At 33.3% G+C, this 27973-nt stretch overlaps 1 protein-coding gene across 5 annotated transcripts in view; it reads left to right on the plus strand.

Annotated features, from left to right (window-relative positions):
- inaE (inactivation no afterpotential E) overlaps nt 1–27973 on the plus strand; it is a 130125-nt gene that overhangs the window by 79739 nt on the left and 22413 nt on the right. For all 5 annotated transcript variants that reach the window (XM_076448352.1, XM_076448350.1, XM_076448353.1 and 2 more), the window contains 3 exons: nt 20018–20101; nt 24496–24573; nt 25801–25881. In XM_076448352.1, coding sequence (XP_076304467.1) covers nt 20018–20101; nt 24496–24573; nt 25801–25881 — 243 coding nt within the window. The remainder of the gene's footprint in view (nt 1–20017; nt 20102–24495; nt 24574–25800; nt 25882–27973) is intronic.

A 27973-nucleotide genomic window follows, 5' to 3' on the forward strand; every position in this document is an offset into this window, starting at 1 on the left:
ATAATTCTTCGTTATTCTCGAGTTGCAATAGTGTTTACACTATATTTTTGTTGAACGTATAAAAATCAAACAAGAAACGTTCTCCTTTTGTGGTCTTTGAAAAGCGACAGAATTAAACTTAATAGTTTGCCCCCTAGTTGTACCTATTTCAATAGAATAAGGAAGCTGTGACCCGTTACAGGATTGTCTTTCAGAATCTTGACTATATATATATAATATAAAAAATTGAACAACACTATTAAAGGTAAACACACAAATGTTTATAATAAGTAAAGTTTCGACATTCACCAGACATTCAAAGCAAATAGTAATTTACACTATTTTTATGCATTCATTTAAAAATCATTAAAGAACATTCTAAAACTTTAAAGACTTTTTGTTTGTTTTAATTTATAACGTGTTGGAAAAGAACGGAGAAAGGAAAGTTGATCGTTGTTTGATCAAATGACTTGGGAGGATCAGGTACACTGTGGATCTCTATCTCCACTTCAGCTATTGATTTGGTTCCTGAGTGACGCGGACGAAAACCACATTTCTTCTTATGTAGAATTCAGCCCAGTAGATAGAAATATATGTGTTAACTAGAGCGACTCTGGAATTTTCATCTTTTAAAAGTTTGGCATGATAGATCTTTGTCTTTTGGTTTACTTTCACCGTATAGTCCATTTTGTTGATCACTTACTACACTTCTAAAGGTCTTTTTCATTGCAAAGCAAGTTTGCTGTTGCCTGTAGATAGCATAATCAAGATCTTCTGTTTGACTTTCAAACGTTGATTCTTGATATTCTTGTCATGGAAGTGTTTTTGACTGTCTTAAGGACTATACCAGGGGTTCCCAACCTTTTGGCACTCGCGACCCCTTACCTAAAAGTTTGAAACCCATGTGACCCCCCTACTTAGGGCTTACTATCAGCAGCTTAATTTTTTTTTTATTTTCTGTGAAGGAGAGGGAAAGAGACATCTAAAAAAATATTTAAAAAATCTGTAATTATTTATTAGCAAATTAAATCACATTGGTCCAACCTGAATTCACAAAAAGAACATACATTTCTTAAAATAATATTAACATAGGTTTGAACAGCTATCCAACCCAGCTAGTGAGATGCCTGATGTTGCATTTCAGCAGCAAGCTTTGAAATTCGTGGCCGAGCGTTTGTTAGAGCCAATCTCATGTCATCTTCAACATCCAATCTGTTCCTATTCTTTGTTTTTATATTGACAAGAGTGGAAAATCCTGCCTCACACAAGTAGGTAGAAGCAAATGGAACAAGGACACGTAAAGCTATCATGCTGACTTTGGAGTATGACTGATACATAGCGCACCAGAACTGAGTCACGGATTTCACCTTGAAGAGATCACGAGCTGAAGAGTCGTTCCTTAGATCCAGAATTCATCTTGGATATCATGTGGGATGCTGGATACATCAAGTTCAGTACAAAATGGGTTCCTTACCAGGGCCTCCTGTTCCTGTGATAGCTCAGGGAAGTAACGCTCGACTTCCTTTTCTAGAGACTGAAGATGTTCGGTAATCTCATCCTTGAGGAACTGATCCAGTTGGATCTGAGACTCATTCGTCACTCCACAAAGTTTTTCAAACATAGCGATGTTTCCAAGATTGGTTTTCCGACGCCAGTTCTGCAGTTTGGAAACAAAGGCCCAAAGACTATCTTGAAAAAGGAGAACATGTGTTTCCCTTCCTTGAAGCTTTAAATTGAGCTTGTTCAGCTGGTCAAAAATGTCGGCTAGGTACGCAACCCTTTTATTCCATGCTTCATCTTCGAAGTGAGCTAAAAGATCTTTCCTTTCTTGAGTCTCCAGGAATAGCTTTATTTCATCTTTCATTTCAAAGACACGATTAATAACGTTTCCTTTCGACAACGAAGAGAAGGACTTCGTGGTCAGTATTCATGTCTTTGCATAGTTCTTTGAATAGGCGAGTGTTGAGTGCTTGAGTCTTCACATAATTTACAATTTTGATTACAGATTCAAGCACTTCCTGCAGAGAGGCAGGGAGAGTCTTACTGGCGAGAGCATATCGGTGAATCATGCAGTGGATGCCCTTTGCTTGATGTGCTAGCTTCTTCACTCTCGACTGGAATCCTGATTTCGATCCCAGCATAGCCGGTGCCCCATCCGTACAAACCCCACACACGTTTTCCCATTGAAGATCGTCGTCTTGAAAAAAAGTTGAAACTTTTTCCATGACATCATCAGCTTTTGTTGTGGTTTCAAGTGCACTGCAGATGTCACCAGAATTAATGTATCTCACGAAGACAAGCAACTGAGAACATGAACTTACATCTGTTGACTCGTCGAGCTGAAAGGAGAACAAAGGGGAACCCTTGATTTCAGTCAAAACCTGTTCCTTCACATCCATAGAGATTTTAGAAATGAGCCTCTGTATAGTATTATTTGACAGGGATACTTGCTGCATCTTCTTTGCACTGGCTTCTCCAAGAATAAGATTTACTGCTTTCATCATGCAGGGTTTAAGAAGTGTTTCTCCAATCGTGTGAGGCTTTTCTTGTTGAGCAATTTCGAATGCAATCTCATATGAAGCTTCCACTACGGTTGTACTCTGCTGTTGATACGACCCACTTCTATCGATTCTTTGGCTTTTAAGACACCGTTCATGTCGTTTGAAGAAATCCAAACCCTTCTTTGCGTGTTCTGGATGTTTCGTCTCGAGATGACGCTTGAGTTTTGATGGTTTCATTGACTCTGCACTCAGGACAGCATGGCACAAAACACACTGTGGTTTCTCGATGCCGTCGTTGGCGAGCACAGTGGTGAAGCCAATGTTGAGGTAGCATTCTGAGTATCTTCGCCGTTTAGCCATGGACACAACTCACCTCTACTGCTTACTTATCTCCTTGTTAAAATAAAATAAAAATGTTGAATAATGAACGCTTTGGCAACTGTAGATCTTACACTGACTACTTGTGGGGGGTGCAGGTAGAGTAATGATGGGGTAAGTATTGGGAGGAAAGGTAGCATGGCCAATCGCGCGATTCGTCATCCACCAATCAGCAACAGACATGTGACTCACGTGTCGACAGCGAGCACACACACACTTAATCACAGCTAAACAGACACACAAGCATACGTACATGCGCGTGCACTCACATACTCGCTACTCACTAGTACACACATACATACAGTTGCAGACACATACACATTCACTCACAGGCACGCATACATACACCAATAATATCACCTAATGACATTGAACTAACGTAGCACACGTTTTACTTTGCACCGAAACAAAAAAAAAATGTAAGAGCATGAAAATGTAATTGATGAAATAAAATTAATGTTATCCCAAGCTATCCGTAGCTACTTCTAACAAGGCTACGCGACTCCCCTGCCAAGGCTTCGCAACCCCTTGGGGGGTCGCGACCCACCGGTTGGGAACCCCTGGACTATACAAACTCTGTCAAGCGAGTTGACAGGTTTCCTCCAGTCTGCCTTTAAGATCTAACACGTACTGTTATGTGTATTTCACTTCTAACTATTCTGTCCACATCTCTTTCAAAATCTGCATCGGACCTTTTAATGTTCTTCCGTAAGCAACTCAAGGGGTGAAAATATTGTACTTTCGTATTAAACTTAAAATTAATAATCGTTAATGATGTTAGAAAAATGCGTAAGTTCAATAAATCTTGTTAGAAACGAATACAAACCCTTTAACCCGAGCGCTTTCAAAAGGTGTACCTCTCTTCTTCAGGGTCAAATTGGGAATGGTGGTGTAATGGAATGAGTGATATATATATAAAGGAAGTTTAGTGACATCATGAGGGTCATGTATATTTAAAACTATATTTAAGTAAAGTGAAGGTGACACCTGAAGACTGATTGAAAAAATATGTTATACGATTCGATTTATAAAATTATCTTTAACAAGTAGTAAGTTTGAGAAAATTCAGCTTTCATATTACATAAAAGAATAAGCAAAGAATAAAAATTATTATTCAGACAGAGATGAAATCAATAGACGGAAATCACTGATTCCAGGATCTAGACTGATTCCGAAAGGTTGAACAGTGTTTAGATTAACAATCTAATAAGCTTACTTTATTTTTCTCGGTCTGCTTTAGATTTGAATCCTATTTCAATGCCAGTGAGAGTAATTTTGTTAACGGAGTGACCGTGTTGGTTGAAATGTTCATGAATCGGGAGATCTTTTTTGGTCTTAATAGAAGATTTATGGTTGTTAAAACGTTTTCTAAGAGTTGTATGTGTATGTCCTATATATATATATTGGTGACTGCGTTTTTTTACACTGTATAAGATAAATTGTTTTTTGCTTTACAAATGATTCCTTTGGATATTTTAAAGTTTCTTTGATTGTGCTTGTTAGAAAATAAGTCATTGATTTTTTTATGAACTTGAAAGTTTAATACAACGGGCTTTATCGCAAGGACGACAACCATTTTTGGGTGGGATGTATTTCACTTTTGCGTGAAGAAGGATATTGTTTTACAATACAAGTGCTTTTCAATAGACACTGAAAAAGTAAATTAAGGCATGAAAGAAAATAATAAGCTCTTCGGTCATTCCGAAAATGCATAAAACTAAGTAAACGATTTTGTTATATGCTTTCATTTAAGTATTATCTGTTTTATTTTAAACAATTGGCAGGTCTATTAAGTTCATAAGCGTGTAACATTTGGACTACAATGAGCACAAGCAACAAACATCAAGAAGAACCAGCTGAACTACTATCGCTTTACTTGAAGTTAATCTACCAGGGTTAACACGTAATCCTCAGCTAAACTTGATAGAGCATAACGTCTTTCACTAGCTAAAGTATTCAAAATAAACTTTATTAAAACTTTACAGACTAAACTATTTCTCGGGACCTTGCGTAAGTCGCCTATTGCTCTCTCGTCGAGTCGATTTTCATTTAACTAAAATTTATATAATTTAATCTCATTAATAACAGATCAAATATTTAATCAAAATATCACTTCAGTGTTTTTTACCGTTGTCTTCATAATGCTTTTGCTATAATGTATATATAAATATATTTTTTTTATTCAAGTTTGTAACTGATGATGTCATTAATTCGCTAAGGGACGAACAGGAGCTTTATGGAAGCTAATTAGACTGATGAATTAAGTACCACGAAGAGTCTAATTGATCACATTTTAATGAGTGATGCCTAAATGTTCAACTCTTTATGCTCCCATTCCTCTCCATGCCCCTTCCAATTTTAGTTTGATGTTACATATTATACGCTTTCTGATATCAAATTTCAGTTTGATGTTACATATTATACTCTTTCTAATATATACCATCATTTGAGCAGCTTCGAGCTTCTACATCAACTTTACTCACATTAAGGTTTAAGACATGTTATTCCAGTACTTGTGCAATTGATATCACGACTATGTGATTTGTTCATACGTGGATATGAGAGGCGACAAAACTAACTAACAAATTTCATTTATTTTGTGACATACAAATAAGTGAGGTAAGTGCTTCAGGAACCCACTAGACCTAACTCGCTCTCAACGCACGAAAATATTAATACTTTTTCTCATAATACTATATGTCAGCTCCTACAGACTTACTTATAAGATCCAGAGACTTAACTGGACACAACTTGAACACATGAAAAGATAACCTGTTCGCAGAAAGTTGCCAGCATTCTTTCAGCCCCTAAAACATCGGCAACAAAAAATCCCCATATCCTAATCTCTGCTGTAATATTAGATAAAACAGACGGAGACATAGTTTTATTTATATCATAATTTAGAATGTTCATGAAAATACGCAAAAGTAGTAAGGTTGATCTGTGTGGGAGCCCAAATCTTCTTGCATCAGGGCCAGCTTGGGCCTACATAAGCAACTAATTGGCTGTAAACGTCAACAACTTTATGCTTAGTAAGTTGATAACGGAAAACGAAGATAAACATAGTTACGCATTTTCTGGGAAGTTAATAAGCTGTAAAACCGTTATATTTGACGAAAATTGTGGTTGCTTAAAATTCCTTGTGATTTTAATGCTCGAATTTCTACCAGTCTCCCAATATAGAAATTATTACCGTTCATACATTTTTACACTGTGAACTACTTCTTTCTCAATACTTTAAACCGACTGCTATTGAAAAAGAAGTATTTTACAGAGTAAAATTTATTGACTGTAATAATTTCGATGTAGGGGAGACTGGTAGTGTTATATATTGTAATTTATCTCAGATGAGTCTCTGATTTATTATGTTACGTACATTACGTGTGTGTGTTTTTATAGCAAAGCCACATCGGGCTATCTGCCTAGCCCACCGAAGGGAACCGAACCCCTGATATTAGCTTGTAAATCCTTCGTACATTACTTATTACGATTTCAAATAACCGGAAATTTAAATTTATGGACTGTAATAATTTCGATGTAGGGGAGACTAGTAGTGTTATATATTGTAATTATAATCTCAGATGAGTCTCCGATTTATTATGTTACGTACATTACGTGTGTTTGTGTGTTGTTTTTTTATAACAGAGCCATATCGGGCTATCTGCCGAGCCCACCGAGGAGAACCGAACCCCTGATATTAGCTTGTAAATCCGTCGTACATTACGTATTACGATTTCAAATTACCGGAAATTTAAATTTGAAATTAGAAGTTAATTAACTGTCGATGTGTATTAAATTTAAGATATTTTCCAGAAGATTGATACACAGAATTTTCTTTCTTAACACAAATGTATTTTAATATGCAATCAACAATACAGTTTATAATAATTGCTATTTCAAGTAGTTATTACAAATATTGGTTTATATACATGAGTATTACAAACTGACAAACTACACTGAGCCTTATATGTGGTCTAGAACTAAATATTTCAGCGACGGTCTGGGTCCACGACGAACAAATTAATTCTGAGTTGATACTGTTACATCTTGCTTAAGCAAGTTAGCTTGGTTGGCCTCACACCGCTTTTGAGCTGACTTTTCAACGACAAAGATATTTAATGTTCTTATAGAAATTCTAACATCTGAAGCTAATTCACTGAAGCTGAACAGTTTGTAATGTTCGAAATCTGTAAAGGTTTCTAATCATATTTTGTAGTTTTCCGATTAAAAACTGTTAAACACAATTATAGCTTTCGAGGCTTATAATATACTGACAATAGTGACCAAACAATATTCGACAACTGTCTCTTCGCTAGTTTATATATCAAGTTAGCGAAATTGTCGAACGTTCAACAATATTTGAAGATACGCTAGTGTTTTCGTAAAACATATATTACTGATTCTTCGTGATGACGAGAAACCCTTTTGTATCCCAAGACGGCTAGTTTGAAAATTCTCTTTGTTAACCTGAAGATGGTCTAAGAAGGTCAAAACGTTGTTCTCTACTTTATCTTAATAAAAATTGTAATACCCATACCAGTCGTCTTCAGATACATTATTAATTCTTGCTTTTGAGAATCTTCTGTAAATTTAAAGAACAATATACGTCACATGCATCGGATCGAAATAAACGTAAGTATTAAAATAAATGTTTAACAATAAATACGTTGAAGTAGAAATTTAAGCACTGGAATAGTAGAAAATGAAGATACTTGTCTCACGTCTCCTAATATTTTAAAGATACGAAACATGGTATTGAAAATAAAACTATTAAAGTCATTTGTCGAGAACCAAATATTAATAAATGTGAAATAAAAGAAGTCATTTTAATAAAGACTACAAACCTTAATTAATAAAACACAAGAAGTTTATACTTATGCTAGCTCAAGGTTATGTGGTTGATGTGTTGTGTGCAATTGTGCTGAGTGCCTGAAAATGTCACTATAACACTGACGAAACTTTGTTTTTAAATGATGCTTTTTTTTTTACCCCGTTTTAACTGCTTTTGAATTTTAAATAACTATGAGTTATAAATTTATGTGATGCGCGATACTGTTCCTGTACGTTTCTTTTTATCAGAATGGGATAATTTATTTGTGTATCGCAAAACCTGTGAGGCTATAGGTGTTTTCTGCTCTAAATAAGATAAAGAAAACACTATTCCTCAGCTTCTCTCTACAACTATAAAATAGATTGAAATGAGCTAATGGTTGCGATTTCCTATACATATTTACTTTAGCAGGCTTTTGGCGCTCTAAGCAAGTGTGTATCTTGCCTAACCTCTAGTGAGTTATGCGAAGTAACATCGATTATTTGTTAGAAGCAAAACAAATCCTGGCTCAAATGGAGAGGAAGCAGATGTTATTGTATACGCTCATAAAACAAAATCAATATCCTCATTACGTTTTCAGTCTATTAGAGTATTTTCATTGTATTCTCGGATTAAAACACATCAAAGAGGAAAGCTTAAAGTGGAGTAACCGAGTTTATCAGCGTCTAAATATTTACTATTCTAAATCACGTACACAACCAAAAAAATCATCGAGAGTAGCTTATTTGTAATAACTAATTTAAAATTAATGTTTCCTTATTTCTTGTAGTTACTTACAATGATTGTGAAGTATTGGTTAAGAATACATCATATAATTATCTAATTTTCCGTTATATAGTTGATATCGTTTACAAGATTCACTGTTTTAAAACTGCAGTTTCAAGCAATACGAAGTAACAATTATTGAACATTTTATTTAGCTTCTTTATTTCGATATTCCCCACTTTATTTTGAGACATTACCTGCTGTTATGAAAGTAACAACGTCATAGTTCCTCTAAATACAAGCAAATGTGGATAAATTTAAAACAGTTAGAAACATGTCAAGATAATTGTAAACGTAAATGTTATATATTTTAAGAAATTTTTCTGACTTAAACTTGTAAGACAGCATTTAAGGCTCAACCCTAAGAAGCCTCATAAGACTTTGGATCATACGTGTCATAGTGGTCTATGTGCCGGAATGTGAAACAAGTGGTACAATATGCCACCAAATACACTCTCTACACTTTTAACTGCGAGTGTCTCAGAAATAGCTGTTTAACCTATTTAGGCAGCGTGCACTCATGACTCGTTGTCGTTCCTCTGGTTAATAGTTATAAGTCAGAAAAGATTATACATGATCTCTAGACCTCGCCATTTAACCCAAGATCACGTAACGTTTAGTTTCTCAACTACTCGAGGGTTATCTGCGTTAGCCATTCCTAATTTTGAAGCTATTATGCTAAAGCAGAGACAGATAGTCAACACCATCAACTCTTGATCTATTTTTGCCAAGGAATAATGGGATTGATTGATTATCATAATGCTACCACGGCTGAAACATGCCAAGGAATAATGGGATTGATTGATTATCGTAATGCTACCACGGCTGAAACATGTTTGGTGATGTGTTTCTATTCTGCTACCCGCAGATTATATGTCTAGCGTCCTAACCACCAATATCCTGCCACATTTCGTGTAAGGTATCATCCGATATTAAATACGTAATTCCGCATATTGTTCTGTTATCCTAAGATGTTCTAATATTCTTTCTGAAATTTAAATACCAAATCTATCACAAAATTGTTTTACACATTTATCTATATTGCAGTTTACTATTACTAATTTCTGTTTGTATCGTGTGGATAAAAGAGGTCACATAGCAAAATATTAGTTAATTGTTTTAAAAAAAACTTTTAGAACACGCGTTTATTTTTGTTTATATCTGACTATAGTCAATACATTTTACTATCAATACGTTATCGATATTACTTAATAGTATTTTAGACATTTTGCCATTTACTAATTAATCGTGATATTTACAAATAGTAATTTTCTCATAGTTCTTAAAGTTTTTGTAATTAGTCAAGGAGTCCACAACATCAAAGATTACGCCATTTCAGGGCAAAGATGTGATGGATTTTTCTCACACATATGGAAGAAAACAGATGATACAAACATGTTAAAATTGTAAGGTTACAAGTGTTGTAGTTAGAAATGCTAAGATTTCAGAATCAATTCTGAGTATTTTTTAATCATTTAAGTTTAAACAATAACTTATTTTGACAACAAATAACAAAGGTTATCCTTTGGCATACCGGTATCTTTCATGAGTGTTTCTGGTATTTTTAATCACTTTGAACCTAAAGTACAACTTGTTTTGATCGCAAGTGACGAAAACTGCACATGGTGCATGAATACTTGAAAAAGCAGTTTGATGAGTTTCTATCCAGATAGACATAATTATTTCTAATAATATTCTTATCCGATGCTAGCTGCTAGGATGGCCAAAAAACAAAGGTAACTTTTTTATGAGAAATAATTTGTTCAAGGACGAAACAATTTTAGCATAAAACTGCTGCAATCAAATAATAATACTTCTTATGAGGTCAAAAAAACATTCTGGAATTATGGAACATCCCTTTTGCGTGTTTGGAAGGTGAAAGTCCCTCCTTGCAGCCTCCCGCTAGTACAGCGGTAAGTCTACGGATTTACAACGCTAAGATCAGGGATTCGATTGCCCTCGGTGGGCTAAGCACATAGCCCTATGTGGCTTTGCTATAAGAAAAACACACACACACCCTCCCTGCAGAAGTTACACAATAATATTTTGGTACAGAACCTGGACGAAGTTCATTAAAGCTCAAAAGAAAGTAGAAGAAATATATAAAAGAAATTAGCAACAGTAGATAATAATGTTTACATGAGAATTCAAGTCTGAAAATTTATCATAAGATTTCATTTTATACGATACCTAATAAACACTTATAACACTAACATGAAATCTTATATTGAAAACCAAAGAACATGACCTTCCAGAACACTGTATATTAACTGACAATTTAATAAGTGTTGTTTCACGATAAGAACTATTGTTTCATGGTACTTCACAATGTCAATTATCATAGATCGCATAAGAATGTGTAAAATGTGTTTTTAGAGTGTATTTGTTGCATGACTATGCGTGTTCATCAAAAAACCAGTCTTGGAAGCTATGTTTAAATAATATATTGTATGCTGTTAACTGGCGTATTATTGGCTAATGTACACTGGTTCTTCTGTCTGCAGATAAATGTATAGTAATTTTCAAAAAGCATTAGTAACTCAATTTTATAGAGTGCATTCATTCATTTTTATTGAAAACCCTTGACACAAATTGAAACTCACCCAGTCTTAGTTTTTGTGTCCCTTTCTTTGATTTGTTTAATTAATGTTTGAAATAAAAATAAAAATCCAGTTTCAACTTAAAATTATTCATAACTCTTGTCGTTATAACAAAGTTTAAGACTTTCCATTACTGAGACATTGATCTCTGTACTCTAGCTAACCACATGGTTTACACTTTTTTTTTTTTAGGTTATATAGCAGATATATCTCTTTAGCAGAGAGAGAGAGCGATATTAGTGGGTATTTAATATATTGTTTCTTATGGCAAACAAGATGAAATTAATGGTTTGTTTAGTTTGTTGATAAGTTTAGTTTGTTTAATTCTCTGATAAACCTAGGGTTCTTTATTTATTTATTTATTGTTGGTCATCAAAACATTGAGATTATAAAATCTTTGTGAAGTACCCATAGTCTGTTTTAAATTCACAATTACTCCTGCAAACCCAGAGTACCCTCTATTAATGTAATAGGGCGAAAATTAGTGATTCGTTTTGCGGTTATTAAGTATTATGAAATTACTGATACATTTTGCGTTTACTAAATATTATAAAGACACAGGAGAATATCACGTGCTTTATTGGATAAAATCAGCTTAAATTTAGGTGATTTCTTTTATTCATCCCGATAATGGAAACATAACGCATTGATATCAGTAACCTGTTTTTTTTTTTGTAGTTATATAATGTGCTAAAAAAATTAAAATGTTTCTTGGAGAGTAATTTGTTACTGAATGTTGTGTGAGCTCATGTGTTCGGCTCATCACATATTGTGTGCTTTTACATACTGATATGGAGTTCTAAATTATGAAATACGTAATTAAAATGTGATGATTTCTGTATTTCTAATAATTAACTTATGTGGTTGTGAGTGCGTTATAAGTGTAATGGTCATATTCTACTATTCGATTAGAGTAGCTCCAGAGTTTGTATCTAGTTGTGCTACTGTGCAATTAAAACAAGTATTAAAATTAAAATTGGTTGATTGTAAAGTTTTAAAAATTCTTAGTATGACTCTGTAAATGTCTGAATTTATTGCTATGAGTAATAGAAAAAAATTCATTAATATTCAGTTCATGTTTTTATTTCTAGATTAACACTATGTTATTAATTTTCGCACTTCCAACAGTTTAGAAATTATTCCAGTGTACTAGAAAATGTCGAACATTTTGTTATGTGCTTCAAATTCTTCACACAATTGAAACTGTTTAGTCTCGCTCGTAATAAATAACTGTAGAAGAGTTAACATTAGAGCTACTTTTATTGGTTACTATAATTACCAACTATTACTCAAGCGACGTTTATTAAACTATATTTTGATAAGTTTCTTTTTTTATTCATTTATGCACAAAGAAAAACTTAGTTCATGTTCTCTTGAAAATAATTATGAGGAATTGAATCAAAACTGTTTAAAAATGATATTCCAACTATAATTTTAAATGATATAATTAAAAGCTACCATTAGAAAATAAACACCCTTGCTGCGTCTGAATGTATTTCATGCAGCTTTGTGTTCTGTTAGTCGCTTCTTTTTAAAGAAAAATGTAATAAGACTGATATTTCTACGAAGGTGCGGTAGTATTTTCCACAAAGGAAATTTAAGTTACTGTGAAACCCCAGCTTAAGCTGCAGCATCAACTTCCACATAATAACGATTTGTCAGTTTAGTTGAAATTTTTCATTACTGTCAGAAGTGTAAGAGATTGTTAGCTATGTATAAAAACACGCTTATAGTTTGTTTTTAACTGACAAACCTGTAATATTTTCACTGTCTTTTGAGCAAATTCAAATTTCTTATTGTATCTTTATAAATCTATTAATGAACTTCAAGTATTTAACATTCCTTTTTTTCTTTTTATTGCTTCCAAATATTTAACGATATTTCTATTTTATAGATGTAAAATAATTGTCTTTTAATTCACTGGAACCACTGAAACAACTTTTTTGTAAAATTCTATAATTATTGTGAAAAATGTAGTATTTTAGAAAATTCACACAATTATTCAATGTACATGCTAAAATATATTTTAATTCACGTATAGGTTTGTCATTTATTATGACATAAAAACTCTTTGTGATTAATTAATGAAAATATTAGTCACTGTGAAAAATATAAAGCTCATGTGTAAGAAACAACGACACGATCATTTGTCTGGTAATTTTCAATTTTCTGTTCGGGTTGGCAATTGTTAGCATTCTAAACTGTGACCCTGGCTCGCGTCCGTTTGCCTTAGAATTATGCTTCGCATTTTAGAGCCGTAGATACATTATAAGAATTGTCGTCAAATCCTGCTATTCAGTTGGAATAGTTCAACATTTAACAATGAGTTATATTGACTAGTTGCTTTTTTTTCAGTCTATCAGTTCAAATTAGGACAGTTACAGTAATTGTGCGCAAATTTCACAAAAAAAAACAAAACAGTTTAACATTTATTACTTAACCTATAAGTATTAAAAATGTTTTGATAATTTAATGGTATATGATACGCTAAAATTTTACGTACTATTCACACATTCATATTTTCGCAAATAGAGTAATCCATCCGTTTCATCATAAAGTTAAAAACCCGCAGGAACAATTCTAAAGCACATGTGATATTCCAACTATAATTTTAAATGATATCACTAAAAAGCTACTGTTAGGAAATGAACACTTCTGATGTGTCTGAATTTAAGAAGCAATTGATCAAATTAAAACATATTTGAAAACAAAAGCGTATTCATTTGTTGTAGTTCAGCTATTTTAATAAATAACATTTTAACGCTATGCATGTAAGATAAACAAATAAAATTAGGATATAAACTCCACATTTGAGTTGACTGAGCATGGTATAATGGTTAGCGTACTCTGACTATAAATGGTAGGAATTATGATTCGCAACTCCTTTACGCAAAAAAACGCACTTTAAACCAGTGAGTGTATTGCAGAGGTGATAACAAAATCTTACTATGTATTCAGGTAAGAGTAATTTAAAATCTCCTGGTGATTACTGTCGATTAGCTTCATTCCATTCACAGTTAAGGAACACTAGAAGAGAAAACTTCCTGTAACTTCTATCGATTTTTCTGAAACTAGTAAAGTAATATGGAAATACAGCGGTGAGGATGAATTATATTGTATTTAACTGCTGTTTATGAGACCCTTTCTATGAACAATTAATTAACACAATTACGGTAGATTCCAATGATGTTTACAATTTAATGAATATTTACTGTACAACTATAAGAAATTTGATTGGAAAATTTTGTTAATTATTTTAAACCTTTACAAATTTCAGAAATAAATAAATTATGAATTACAATTTTATGCAATATTACACGGCTGTTTAAAATAATAGACCGAATTAAAAAAAATTAAAAATATTACACATAATCAAGCAATGATCGAATTTCTATGTTTAAGCGTTGTTTTAATTAAAGGATAAAAGTTTGGATTTTTTTTAAAAATGAGTGAAATTCGATTTAAGTTTCTTTGTAGAAAATTTACCAAACACTTTCAAAAATTCAAAAATAAGACGATTAAAGACATGTAGTGGTTTCCAATGCTGAATACTTTGAGCGTAACCAAGAATATAACATAGTAACGCCCTTGTGTTAATATATTTAAGTGTCTTTTGTGACACCAGGATCAAGCATGACGTTACTTCACTGCAAATCCAAAGTTGCATGATTCGCACCCAGTTACCACAAAAACACGTTCCTCACTTTAGTTGCGCTGTAGAGGTGACAGTCAGATCCCAATATTCAGTCATATAAGATAAACGAAGAATTGGCGGTGGGTGCTGTTGGCTATTTGCTTTCCCTGTTGTCCCTTGTGTTATTTTAAGTGAAAATGTGAAACAAACAATTGTTTAACAACAAACATATATGAAAGATGTTCTGTAGTGAGCTTAAGTGACATTACCTTGAAATACTGGATCACTGTACATCAAAAAATAAGACTTTCTTTTGTGAAAGTGTCTTTAACTTCATTACATACGCAACTTTTTTCATAATTCTCATTTATGGAAAACGGTTAATATTTTAGTTTCTCTTTTATTAAACTTCGGACTTGTCAATATGAAGTAATTTCCAGTTCAAAATGTATCATATAACAAAACACCAACTTGCGTATTCACATTTGTACGAAGATGGGTTCATTTCTTTTAGGACAGTTAGTCAAAATGGTGGCAATGCGTTGTTATATTGTTTTGTTATTATACATTCTACTAGAAATGTTGATACTGATGCAAAGGTATTAATTCTTTTACTGACACATTTACAGAAAAATAGCTCTCCCATTGCTAGTTTTCTGTTTTAGGTAAATAAATAAATATCATTTCTTGTATAAAACATGAAACTGGTCTGTTTTTAAAAGTTTGAAGAGTAATATTTTTTGTTATAGTAATACAAGATTTCAGACTCAGACATGGTTCATATCACACTTTTCATGACTAAAACAGAAGTTATATATCGATACCGATTATGGAAACTGATCTGATTACTGAACAGCAGGCAACTTATCTCTTCCATTTAATATAGGCATTTCACTTATATATTAGCTTTCAAACTACCTTCGTCATTTTTACATTATTATACAGTCCTTTTTATTCTTAAAACATTTGTTCTGTTAGACAGTTTGAAGACTTCATGTCATGATTCACACCCTACTAATTGATGAGATATAACTACCATTCAATCAATCCTTCAAGTATATAAACTCAAGCCAAACCAGAGGTTAAACTAGAAGAATGCAATCACGCTGTTTTTTATAAGAAAGTCTGTTGTTGTTTTATCAGCCATGCGTTTAAAATTGTTTTACGAATCATGGGCGCCGGTTTCTCAGTGAAATAAAAGTTTACCATCTAAATACCCCAAATGAATTTGGAGCATTTTCCATATGACTATCGATCGAAGTTAACATTAAATAGCATTTTTATCTGCTGGATCAAGTCTAGAAAATACCCAGAGCAAATAAAGTTGATAAATTATCACGTCATCCCATAAGTTATGTCCTAAAGTTTAATACAGAAAGTGTATCATCATTTCTGTCTTTGTAGAAGGCTTTAATAACTAAAATATGTAGTAGGATGTGTATAAAAATGTTCAGACAAATAAAATAAACCAATACAACTCCACTTTTTTAGATCATTAATCAAATAAACTCTTATGAAGATGGATGTGTCTGAGGAGCACATTAGACATATACACTCTTGCTCAAAAAGGTTGTTACATGTGATATTTTGAGCTTGTTTGTCCCTTATTTGTTATTTTTATTGTGTTTTTAATGTGTGCAATATTTTTCCTTTGGTAAGTACTGGTAAGTATGTTTATAACGTCAACATTTGTATAATATTTCATCATTATGTCTTTTTTTATGGAAATTTCTGTATAATTTAAAATCTGTACCACCAAAAATGGACTTTTTTCCTCCACTTCTAAGTCAAAACAAATAAGACCGTCATTTTGTGAAAATATTTAGTATCAATCTGAAACTTTTAGTAAACGTGCAATAGTTACATTCACATCAGAATATTTAACTCAATAACGTGTGTGGTCCTTATGTACTGTAATAATGTTCGCTAGGCGGCGTGGCATACTCTCAACTGACGTTACGAGCCTTTGATTTGGAATTCTGTTCCACTCTTCAGTCAGTGCTTTGCGTAACTACTGTATGGTCGTAGGGGGATCTTGATTGAACGGCCAAGTTTATCCCAGATATGCTTTATCGGGTTGGTATCTGGGCTTACCAATCTGCTCAAGGACCAACACAACACGTTGTTGCAAGAAATCTTGCACATTGCGAGCATTATGAACCGATGCATTGTTTTGCTGCAGTGGAACATTGTCCTGGAAAATACCCCGGGCAAATAGCAGTAAATGGCGATCCAGTATATCCTGACACAACACCAATGACGTTTTGATCCAGAATGACCAACTGGCTGACAGCTACAGAACGTAATGCACCCCAGACGTATACTGAACCTTCGTCTCCTGCGACATTGGATTGAACATTTTCATCATTCATCTGTTCTCGATGAAGCCAGCGCACTTACATCTGTTCATCAGTGGGGTAGAGCAGGAATCTGGATTCGTCAGCAAAAACTACATGATTCCAGTGTGAGATCCTCAGATTACGGTATCACTGAGCCCACTGCAGCTTGTTGTTTACGATGACTATCTGTCAGTTTAGGTTTTTTGGCAATCTGTCTTGCTCTGTACCAACTTGCATCAACAGTCTGGCGTGAAATCCGGATCAGTTATTGCACACGTAACTCAGAAGCAAACGACCTGGAGAACATCGTACGGTTTCGACGAGAAATGGTGAGGATCCGTCGATTATCACATGCTGTAGTGGCACGTGGACGGCCTGTAGGTCTGCTGGGACTCACACTTCTGGTTGCAGCTCTTCTTCTGAGAGCTCTGCTGACGGTCTGCCACCAAGTCGTCTTGCAATATCACTTTGTTTCAATTCAAAGTTGTTGTAGGCAACCATCTGATTTCTCAAACCTACATTAGTAGGACTTGGCATAATGTCTAAAATATTTAGAGTTGAAAACGCGTCACCAACAGGTAGGGTACAAAAGTAACACCAAAATCATTGGCTTTTATACCTCACCCCAGATACTGCGTTTGGGAGAAGCCTCAGAACACTTCCATGTTCAAGGGATTAAACCGACTCAAAATTAACTCAGGTAATGCAGAGTAGTAGAGAAATAAAACATGAAAATTTAAGGGCAATGCACAAAATGAATTTAGTTTTAAAATGATATAAATGCCCAAAAATCACATTTTTCGAACATCTAACAACTTTTTTGAGCAAGAGTGTAATGCTTTATGAGTTTAAAAAAGGCAACAGTGCAGCAGAAACATTCACGGTGTTTATGGTGAAGAGTCTCTCAATGAAAACATATCGAAAGTAGTTTTAGAAGTTTAGATCGGGTGACTACAGCTTAAGTAATGCGCCATGTCCAGATCGTTCTGTTGAGTTTAATAATGACTTGCTACTGGTTGCACTTGACGAATATTGTGCTGTAACAGTTAAAGAAGTAGCACAGAAGCTTAATTAAACCCATTCAACAGTTTACCATCATCTGCAATAGCTTGGAAATGTGTCAAAACTTGGAAAATGGGTCTCCCCATGATTTGACAGAAGCCAACCTCAGAGCAAGAATGGACATTTGCTCTTCTCTGCACTCTCGTGAACGTAACTCACTTTTTTGGACAGGTTAGTGACTAGAGGTAAAAAATAGATATTTTATAAAAATGTTAAGCACTGAGGACAATGGCTCAAAACAACGCCAAAACAACCAACCAACCAACCCACACACTGAAATCTTCTCTAGTCCTAATTCTTTGTTCACTCTAAAGAAACACCTGCTCCTTGCTAATTTCATCCCTATGAACTTCACTCAGTTTTCAAAAGGCTGTACAAATATTTAACTTTGACGATTTATAGATAATAAACTTTATTCAGTTTCGACAAGGCTGCAAAAGTCTCCATCTGCGACGATTGATAAGTAGTATTTACTTCATCTAGTTTCTAAAGTTGTACAAATTTCAAACTTCAAATACTTCTTGGTTAGTTGCCTTCCCATTAGTTTTACGCTGGTAAATTAGAGACGGCTAGCGCAGATAGCCCTCGAGTGACTTTGCGCAAAATTCAAAACAAACAAATAATTTATGGATAATAAACTTTTTTATAATTTTCTGCAGCTCTACGAGCCTCAGATTATGACGATCTTATAGGTAGTTGTACATTTCACCCAGTTTTTAAACGTCGTACAAGTCTCCAACTTTCACTATTTATATTTATAAGTAGTAAACTTTCTCCAGTTCTTCCAAACTTTAAGAGTGACCAACATGATTTATTTATAATCATACTTTATCCAATCTTCCCACGGCTGTACGATTCTCCATCTATGGCGATTTACAATCATTAGACTTTACCCAATTTTTCTAAGGCTTATGAATCTCATCTTGCCAAGATTTTTAGGTAGTAGAAGTAAATTTAATCTAATTCGTGATGACGAGACACCCACATGAAGTAAAAATGTATCTCAAGACGATGACTTGGAGGTCGCAGACTTTATTCGGTTTCCCAAAGCTATATGAATCTCGATATCCGACAATTGTAGGTAGTAGACTTTACCCAGTTTCTTTAGGTTGTATGAGTTACAGTCAACAACACTTTACTCGTAGTAAACTTATCCAGTTTTATCAATGTGTGACAACTTATAGGTGTGCTTTTATCCAGTTTTACCAAGGTTGTATTAGTCTCAAACTGCGATGATTTATAGGTAGTCGTTTAGGTCCTATTCCAGTTATGTTCTTTGATGTGACAAAGCGGTATGTTTGTGAATTTACAACGCTAGAAATCGGGTTTCGATACCCGTAGTGGGCAGAGTACAGATAGCCCTTTGTGTAGCTTTGTGCTTAATTACAAAGAAAGAAACAAAAATCCAGTTTATGTTTTCATAAAATGTGCTGCTAATTTGAGATAAATATTAACAGTATGTTGTTATGTTGTTAACTGTCAGTTAATATTAATTGCGAAAGGCAAAGAATAAGTTAAATCCTTATGTCAACCTACAGGAACCAGATGATACCCAATTTTAAAAGTAATGTATTCTGTAATACAGCAAGGCCTGATTCAGCAAAATGTAACTGCAAAGTGTCTATTTAAGCTCTTAATTAAGCTTTGCCTTTGGGCCAATAAATAATGTATCTGCTTCTGATTAAACATGGTCATTTTATAGTGACGAAATTTTATTACCATACATCCTATTATGTTTAAAATATTTTAAGGAAATATATTTTATTGTTATACATTCGTTAAAATTAACTGTGAGTATAATTATTTTCACTTTCAGATAAAACAACTTTATATATTTACAGGTAAATATGTTATACAAATATTATAAAATATTATTCATCATAAGCGTGGATATTTAGCATACATAAAGTTTGGTTTTGTCGTTCTAGGTTGGTGAAACGCCATTTTTGGTGGCCTTAGACCACGAGAGGAGAACTGTGGTCGTATCCATTCGAGGAACAATCTCTTTACAGGTAGGCCCCTCGCTAGTACAGCGGTAAGTCTACGGATTTACAACGCTAAAATCAGGGGTTCGATTGCCCTCGGTGGGCTCAGCAGATAGCCCGATGTGGCCTTGCTATAAAAAAAACACACACACATGCACACACTTTGCAGGTAATAACCATATTAATTTATATCAGTGGTTCATGGATTACCTACTTTGTTGGGTTTTTTTATTATGTTGCCGAACCACAATGGGATTTATACATTATGCTATCACTTCTCTTTTATAATTATGTAAATTTTCTAATCCACCTGAAAGAAGCCACATATTTTAGATTTTAAATCGCATATCTAGATATACTGCATACAGTGAGTTTAAATAACGTTTGTCTAAAGATAAATTCTTCATATACTAGTGCTAGAATATTCAAATCATTTTGCATAGTTTAAGGTCAGCTATATAAGAATAAAGCCATTCACAGTTGGTTTTGTTTTTAAACTTCCAGAACTTTATTATTTTCATTTTCACGCTTATCTTTTGTTGTTGTAAATCCTTAATACTATTAAGGATTATACCTAGCCCTTACTAAGAACGTAGCAGAAAGTTATAAATAGAAGACGTTATTTTTGGAAACAGAAAGAAATAATAACGAAGTCATTCTGGGAGGACTGGAAGCATGCCCCTTGGAAAAATATTTTGTAATTTTCCCTGAAAAAGACGCATATTTAAGGTATTTGGGACTGTTATTTTATAAGTTTTAAATGTTTTACACATGTATGCGTGCAATTTATGGGCAAGATCGCACCCGCTGATCCCACTTCCTGCCTACTCGCCTGATTAGTGGTATATATATATCTTCACATATCTCTCAGACTTAGACTTCAATGACATGTATTCGTATTGCAATAAATACTCAGCCACACCTGCACATATCTTTGCTACTATTTCAATTTATCAGTCATTGGTGTATATCTTAGCTACTATTTATAATTAGTCCTCATTGGCAAATATAGACACTGCTGTTTAAACTTAGCTTTCACTGTTGTGTATTCTCACTACAACAAATAATTAGCTATTACTTTTGCATATCCTTATAATTTTTTAGACTTGGCATTCAAAAATTGTATTCCTCTCTAAAATAAATGTTTTGGTGTCAGATATTTTTACGTTCAAATCGGTATTCACTTCTCTTTTAACTATAATGTATGTTTTTACTACAGTATATTTTTGATTGGCAGAGGTACTGCATAACCTTAGCAAGAAGACTAACTTTCCAGTTCGTCGTTCTTGTGAATGATAGGAAAGTTAATTAAATTGAAATAATAGTAATAAGTAAGTAATTAGTGGTGAAAATAAAATAAATTATGTTGTGTTTTTAATTCTTACCCCAAAAACACGATTTGTGAATGACTTAAATAAAAATACTTTTTTACAATTTACTTGCTTAATTTGCTTCACGTCGTACAAATTGTTGTTCATGAAAACTGATGATCACTGCTGTATCATTCATATCTTAGTCAGACAGATAAGCTCTTGTCTGCACTGAATATGGCAGATTTAATGGGACTAACATATTATATTATCTTTTGTTTTCACTTGAGGATTCTTGGAATTAATATTATGCATATTTATTTGTATTTATCTACTATTTAAACACTGACGAACATTATTCCTAAATTGTTTATTTTGCTTCACTTTATGCACGTTTTTGTTTAGTAAATATCTCCATTAAGGTAATACACTTGGTTATCGCAAGGAAATTGTTATTTCAGTCTATATTTAGCTGTCTCTGTACATAACTAGTGCATTATGTACCTAACTGTTACTCGCATACGTTAACACTAAAAACTTCATGAAAAAGTTGTTTACATTTGGCTAGTTAACTTATTAACCACCTAAAATTGATAACGTGGAATTAAACTTGATTTTTCAATTATTCATCCAGAGTACCAGATAAAGAAAGAGACGTTTATGTTTAAAATAAAAAATGGCCATAAAGTTAAGTTAATATTTCTTAATATATCAGATTATCCATAATTCTGAAGCTATATTGAACAAATAAGTCAAATCTCTGGTTATTATGCATTTCAAATATAACTAAATTTAATTCTAAAATATAAGATCACACCGTTTAATACCATTGGTCATGCTAGAAGCCTACATCTCTACTGTCTCTTGCAAATCGGTAGCCTTTTGCAATAATTGTTCACATACAGTTTCTCTTTATTATGTGAATTTAATTCAATTTCCTGCCCATTTTCTGATACTTTCACTTCTAAGAACCTGATTTCCTATTTAACCTCTTCTAAGTAATTTTTCGCAAGCGTCGTGAAAGTAGATCTAAATAGTATCCCTAGCTCATCTTTATCTAACAAAATCAGATCTTCATTTCTGTATCTTCATACAACACTGGTAATCATTTGGAATTTCCCCAGCATCCAGAAAATTTCTAAACTTTATAGTTCAAGCTTTCACCAGTTCTGTATTCACAGGCTTGAAAGTGGTAGAAAATATCTTATCAAGAAAACTGTTTTAGTTCTAACAAACATATAAAAATGCAAATTAATTAATATTTCATACATCATAGTTATTTTCTAAATGGCCAGGAATCTGAGGGTCGCGGGTTCGAATCCCGTCACACCAAACATGCTTGCCCTTTCAGCCGTGCTGCGTCATAATGTGACGGTCAATCCTACTATTCGTTGGTTGAAGAAAAGTCCAATAATTGACGGTAGGTGGTAATGACTAGCTGCTTTCCCTCTAGTGTTACACTACTAAATTAGGGACGGTTAGCGTAGATAGCCCTCGTGTAGCTTTGCGCGAAATTCAAAAACAAACAAACACATTTTCAAATAGATCAGTTCTTCTCTCTTTTTGTCTGCTATCTACGAAAGCATATTTCTTGCAGTTTGATATCTTACGCCAACGAGTTGATATATTGTATGGTTATTTCACTGTTACAAATTATGACTTTCCTAATCACTGCCCGGAAAAAACTAAAAGGTAATCTGTATTATAAAAATATGATAAGGCAAAAACAGTGCTATAAAATAATGTCAATAATTCTTCAATATTAATTTTCATTTAAATTAGTCATCTAATGATCAACCATGTGATCTGAAATTGTAGTAAATCATTCAGCTTACAACATAAGTGAATATTTACTAGATGCCGTTTTCTCTTTTTTGCAGATCATGTCATTTGAATTCAATAGGGAAGAAAGTGATTACAAATAAAAAGACCAGCTTGGCTCTGATGTTTTATGCTTCAAATCACAATATTGATAAATTTCTGTTTTATCAAGTATTTCTTTCAAACCATATTTCTATCTCAACCGTGTAAAATATCAAGGTTAGACTTATTTCCTAATTCTGTCTATGTGTATGAATATATTATCTAAGTGCGGGGTGAAGCAAATTCGTCTTCTAAAAGGAATATGAATATTTCTTTGCAATAGATATTTCCTTATTTGCCCATTACAAATGATCTACTTTGTGTTTTGCTGTAAGTGGGATAGCACAGGACTGAGTATCTGGTAAACAGGCTAGTCTTGTGTATTGTATATTTAATCTATACACTCATGTAATATCGATATGCGGTTGCAAGATCGAAGCTTGTAGCTCACGATTAAGACAAACCAGAATCAACAGACAATATTCGTCTGTTTTTCTCGTGGACATTTCCTGTCCAGATATCTGAAAATCATTGTTTTAAATGTAGTTTGAATATTCTGCAAATGACACTTTAAGATATCTCTAAATTTCGCAACAAAATGCTAAGATCACCGAATTTCATTTGGCCTTCAACAAGTGCAAAACATCCCAACTTATCGAAAGTCTAACCATGATTTCCGAACAATCTCAAGAACTTTAAGTTCTGTAATTCACTTCAGGCTGACAACTGAAACAAGGCTATGTGAAACCAGTATGTATTGTACTGGCTATTACATTTCAGATCACATGTCTCTTTCAAATATTTGAATTTAATAACAAAAAAACTGATGGCGGGAATCTACACTGTATTATAACGGTGAATAAAGCCTTAATATGGCTAGAATATTACATATTAGAATATTTCTTTGTAGTTAAGCACAAAGAGCACAAAGCTACACCGTGGGCTATTTGTGGTCTGCCTGCTATGGGTATTGAAACCAAGTTTCTAGCGTTGTAAGTCCGAAGACATACCACTGTGCCACTGAAAAGCTATTTCGAGTGTTCTTTAACTACTGAGTGGCTTACTTATTTTTAACACACTTCAGACAATCTTTTTTTTGCACTATCTCTTCAACGAGTGTTTAGCCTTTGCTAGTGCGAGTATTTGCTTTCAACAATCTGTTACTTAGCTGCTCCTGGTGTACCCAAACTCAGTAATCTATGTTTGATCTCTCACCTCAGTATTCACTTGTTTTTTTGCTTGTTTCAGGATGTTATCACTGACCTCAATGCAGATGGTGAGCAACTACCGACAGATTCCACGCATGAAGACTGGTTAGGACATAAGGTCGGCCATTCTTATTTACGTGGATTTTTTTTTAATATACAGCAGATTCCCAACTCTATTAATAAGCTGCTAAAACGGTTTCTATGGACTTGCAATTTTGAAGAAAGTGCTTTTAGCTTCAGTAAAGTTTATCTGTGGCCTATTGTGGACATGCTTAGTGCTAGATTTTAATAAATAGGAAAACAGGTAAATAATTATCGTTGTTTGGCTTGATATGACATAGTCATTATATTTTCTCCTATGTAGAATATCAAAGTCGCATTTTCAAATCCATACATGATTCCATGCTTATGATTGTGTGTGCTAAAGTATAAGAAGCTATTTCTTATGAAAAGGTTTTTGACTTAGATGTACACTTTAACTGAAGCTGGAAAAGGTATAAAGTTTCTAAAAGTATTTTCACCTAATCCGAAGGACAGTTATAAACAATTATAAGTAATATAGTCAGTAAAAATGAAAAACAGAATTAAAATATTTTATCTGAATATGATAAACGGCCAAGCCACTAGTGTTCAGATATATAGCTATTTAAAATTTCTGCCTAAAAAAAGCAGCGACTTTCAGCAACCGCCATCCAAATGGCTGAATAACGGGATTTACAATTATTTTTTATAATTTACTAACAACTTAAAGCACGAAATATCCTCAGCAGCCACATATATCGAAACCTGAACCCTTTTGTCCGCAGCTACGCTACACTAGGCACTAATCAGTGAGAACTTACTAAGAGATAGATTGAAGTATGTTGCAACTCTGATTCAGTGGTATTAATAAGTCAAATACATGAAAGAATATGAAATCACTTACTGGTGACAATAGGGTATTTAAATAGTAAAAAAAGATTTAATTTGAAGTTTTAATAAGCTTTGTCTGGCTCTTAGAATGAATTAATGAATGTTATAGAATATGTTCATGCAATCATGTCCTTCCCCTTTGATTCACAGTCCAACATGCTAACCACTTGGAAATCAAAAGCAATTCTCTAGATGAATAAATTGGTCAAATAATATTGTTATTTTCTATTTAAACGTGTTTTATTACTCATACTAGAACCTTAAATTGGGAAACAGCTCGGACTTCAGTCCTTTATTTTTTGATTAAATTGATATCGTTCATAGTTTCTCTGTGGTTTATTGTATATAAGTATCTTTTAATATTCTAGTACACAATAGTGTGTTGCATAAATGTTTGTGATATAAACGTGGTTGTTGTGCTTTTCGTCCCCAGGGCATGGTGTTAGCAGCAGTCTACATCCGGCGTAAACTTGTAGAGGAAGGGATCTTAACGCAAGCCTTTCGCTATAGTCCTGTAAGTAACTGTATTTTCTGTCAAAACGTAACATGTATACAGGTAATTGCTTACTATCCAAAAACATTATGTCAAAGCTTTAATTTTTTTTTTATTTATTAGACAAGGAAAATATCAATTCCATCGGTGTTCATCTACAAAATAAAGTATAAAATTCGAGTGTTCTACATTGCAATTTGACTCAATAATTACAGAGAAAGGGTTCTATATTGTAATTTGGCTCAATAATTACAGAGAAAGGGTTCTATATTGTAATTTGGCTCAACAATTACAGAGAAAAGGTTCTATATTGTAATTTGACTCAACAATTATGGAGCAAGTTTCTGTATTGTACTTCGATTCAACAAGTATAGAGCAATAATTCTATACTATAACTTAATTCAACAGTTTCAAAGCGAGAGCTCTACATTATAATTTGACACAACCTAATTAAGTTTTTAAAACTTATAAAGAAAATTTTACAAATATAAGTATCATTAGAAAAGTGGATATTTGAACTCAGAAACTGTAGGAACTGTTTGTAGCAAACCTTTTACAAGCTACATATATTCAGATAAGTAACATTTTAACACTATTTGGCTTTCACAGGCTCCAGTTTTCCAAATTCTACATCATTGCATACTACTTAGCTTCTATGGATGTCAGTATTCACATTTTGCAACATTTTGTTACTATTTTGCTTTCATAGACTGCCAGTATTCAAATTATGCAACGTTTCATTACTGCTTAACTATTTCTTTACTGCATCACTTATGTACTCCCAAGGCACAGCGGTATGTCCGTGAACTTACAATGCCAGAAAACGGGTTTCGATACCTGTGGTGAGCAGAGCACAGATAGCCCATTGTGTAGATTTGTGCTTAACTTTAAAAACAATTATATGTTTTTACAACATATATCAAATGGTGATAAGTGTGACCTTTCTTTTTCCTTTTATAGTAGTAGCACTCCAACTAAAAGCTCAAAGGAAAAGTTTGAAATGAAGGCCTAGTAAAAACTCTGAGTTAATTAAAAATCTGCAGTATTAAATGTCTAAAAAAAGTTTCTATAACACGCTACAGTGTTAATCTGGCATCATCCGCTTCCATGTCGCCTGATGATGGCGGAAGGTCACATGTAACAGAAACTTTATTTTTACATTTAATACTGCAGGTTTTCATTTCCAAGGTTTACTGTACCAATTAGAATTATGTTTAACTTCTTTTCCTGGAAACATCTAAAAATGATTTCATATAATAAAAAAACAGCTATTTACAAAATATATAAGTTACTAATATATTTTGTCCATTATTGTATTGTTTTATAGCAAATAGTATGAAAGACAGAATTGTTTTTCCAATGGCATCATTTTTTTCACATTCATACCAGTAAGTTAAGTATAATTTGTGTTTTATTAATCAGTTCGGTTTCAGAGGTAATGGATAGAGCTGAACAGCTCTCTTTTGCATTGTAGGTTTGTTTATTGACCTTGATGTTTCTGTACAAACAAAGATGAGAGCAGCTGAGTTTTAATTGTTTTAGTAAACTGGTTTATTATTGTAGCTATCAACTGCTTTCAATATCCTGTTCTCAAGACTTTTTCTATGTGTTTGTTAATTATTCGTTACTTGATTTTATGGTGTTTTTCCATATGGTCAGTAGGGAATAAGTTTTGTTTTTATTGAAGCAAAGAGGTACGCGTATAAGAAAAAATACAATGCAACGCGCACAAGTTATAGTACAGATAACAAGAATAAAATGAAGTTAAGACCTGATTAATAATAATAGTCGTATTTTTAATAGTCTATGCTAATACTTGGTTAACTACCTAACAAGATCTCATAAGTCTTAGAAAACCCCGATGTTTCTGTACTCTTTGAGATAAATTAGCCTTGATTTATTTTACACTGTTTTAAAAATGTTCCCACTTTTCTTACCATTATCAAAATGCTGTTTAAGACATTTTTATTCACCTTTTAATAGCCTGGAAGCTGATTTGTTGCCTTTCAGTTCGATAGCCAAGTGGCATTTAAATGTTCATGATTGGTCGCGGGAACATGTCACTAGTTTTGTTTTTCAAGCAAAAGAAAAACGCAAGAAAGTTTATAGTTCA

This window comes from Tachypleus tridentatus, chromosome 8 (assembly GCF_004210375.1).
Source record: "Tachypleus tridentatus isolate NWPU-2018 chromosome 8, ASM421037v1, whole genome shotgun sequence".
In the NCBI taxonomy this organism is placed as follows: domain Eukaryota; kingdom Metazoa; phylum Arthropoda; class Merostomata; order Xiphosura; family Limulidae; genus Tachypleus; species Tachypleus tridentatus.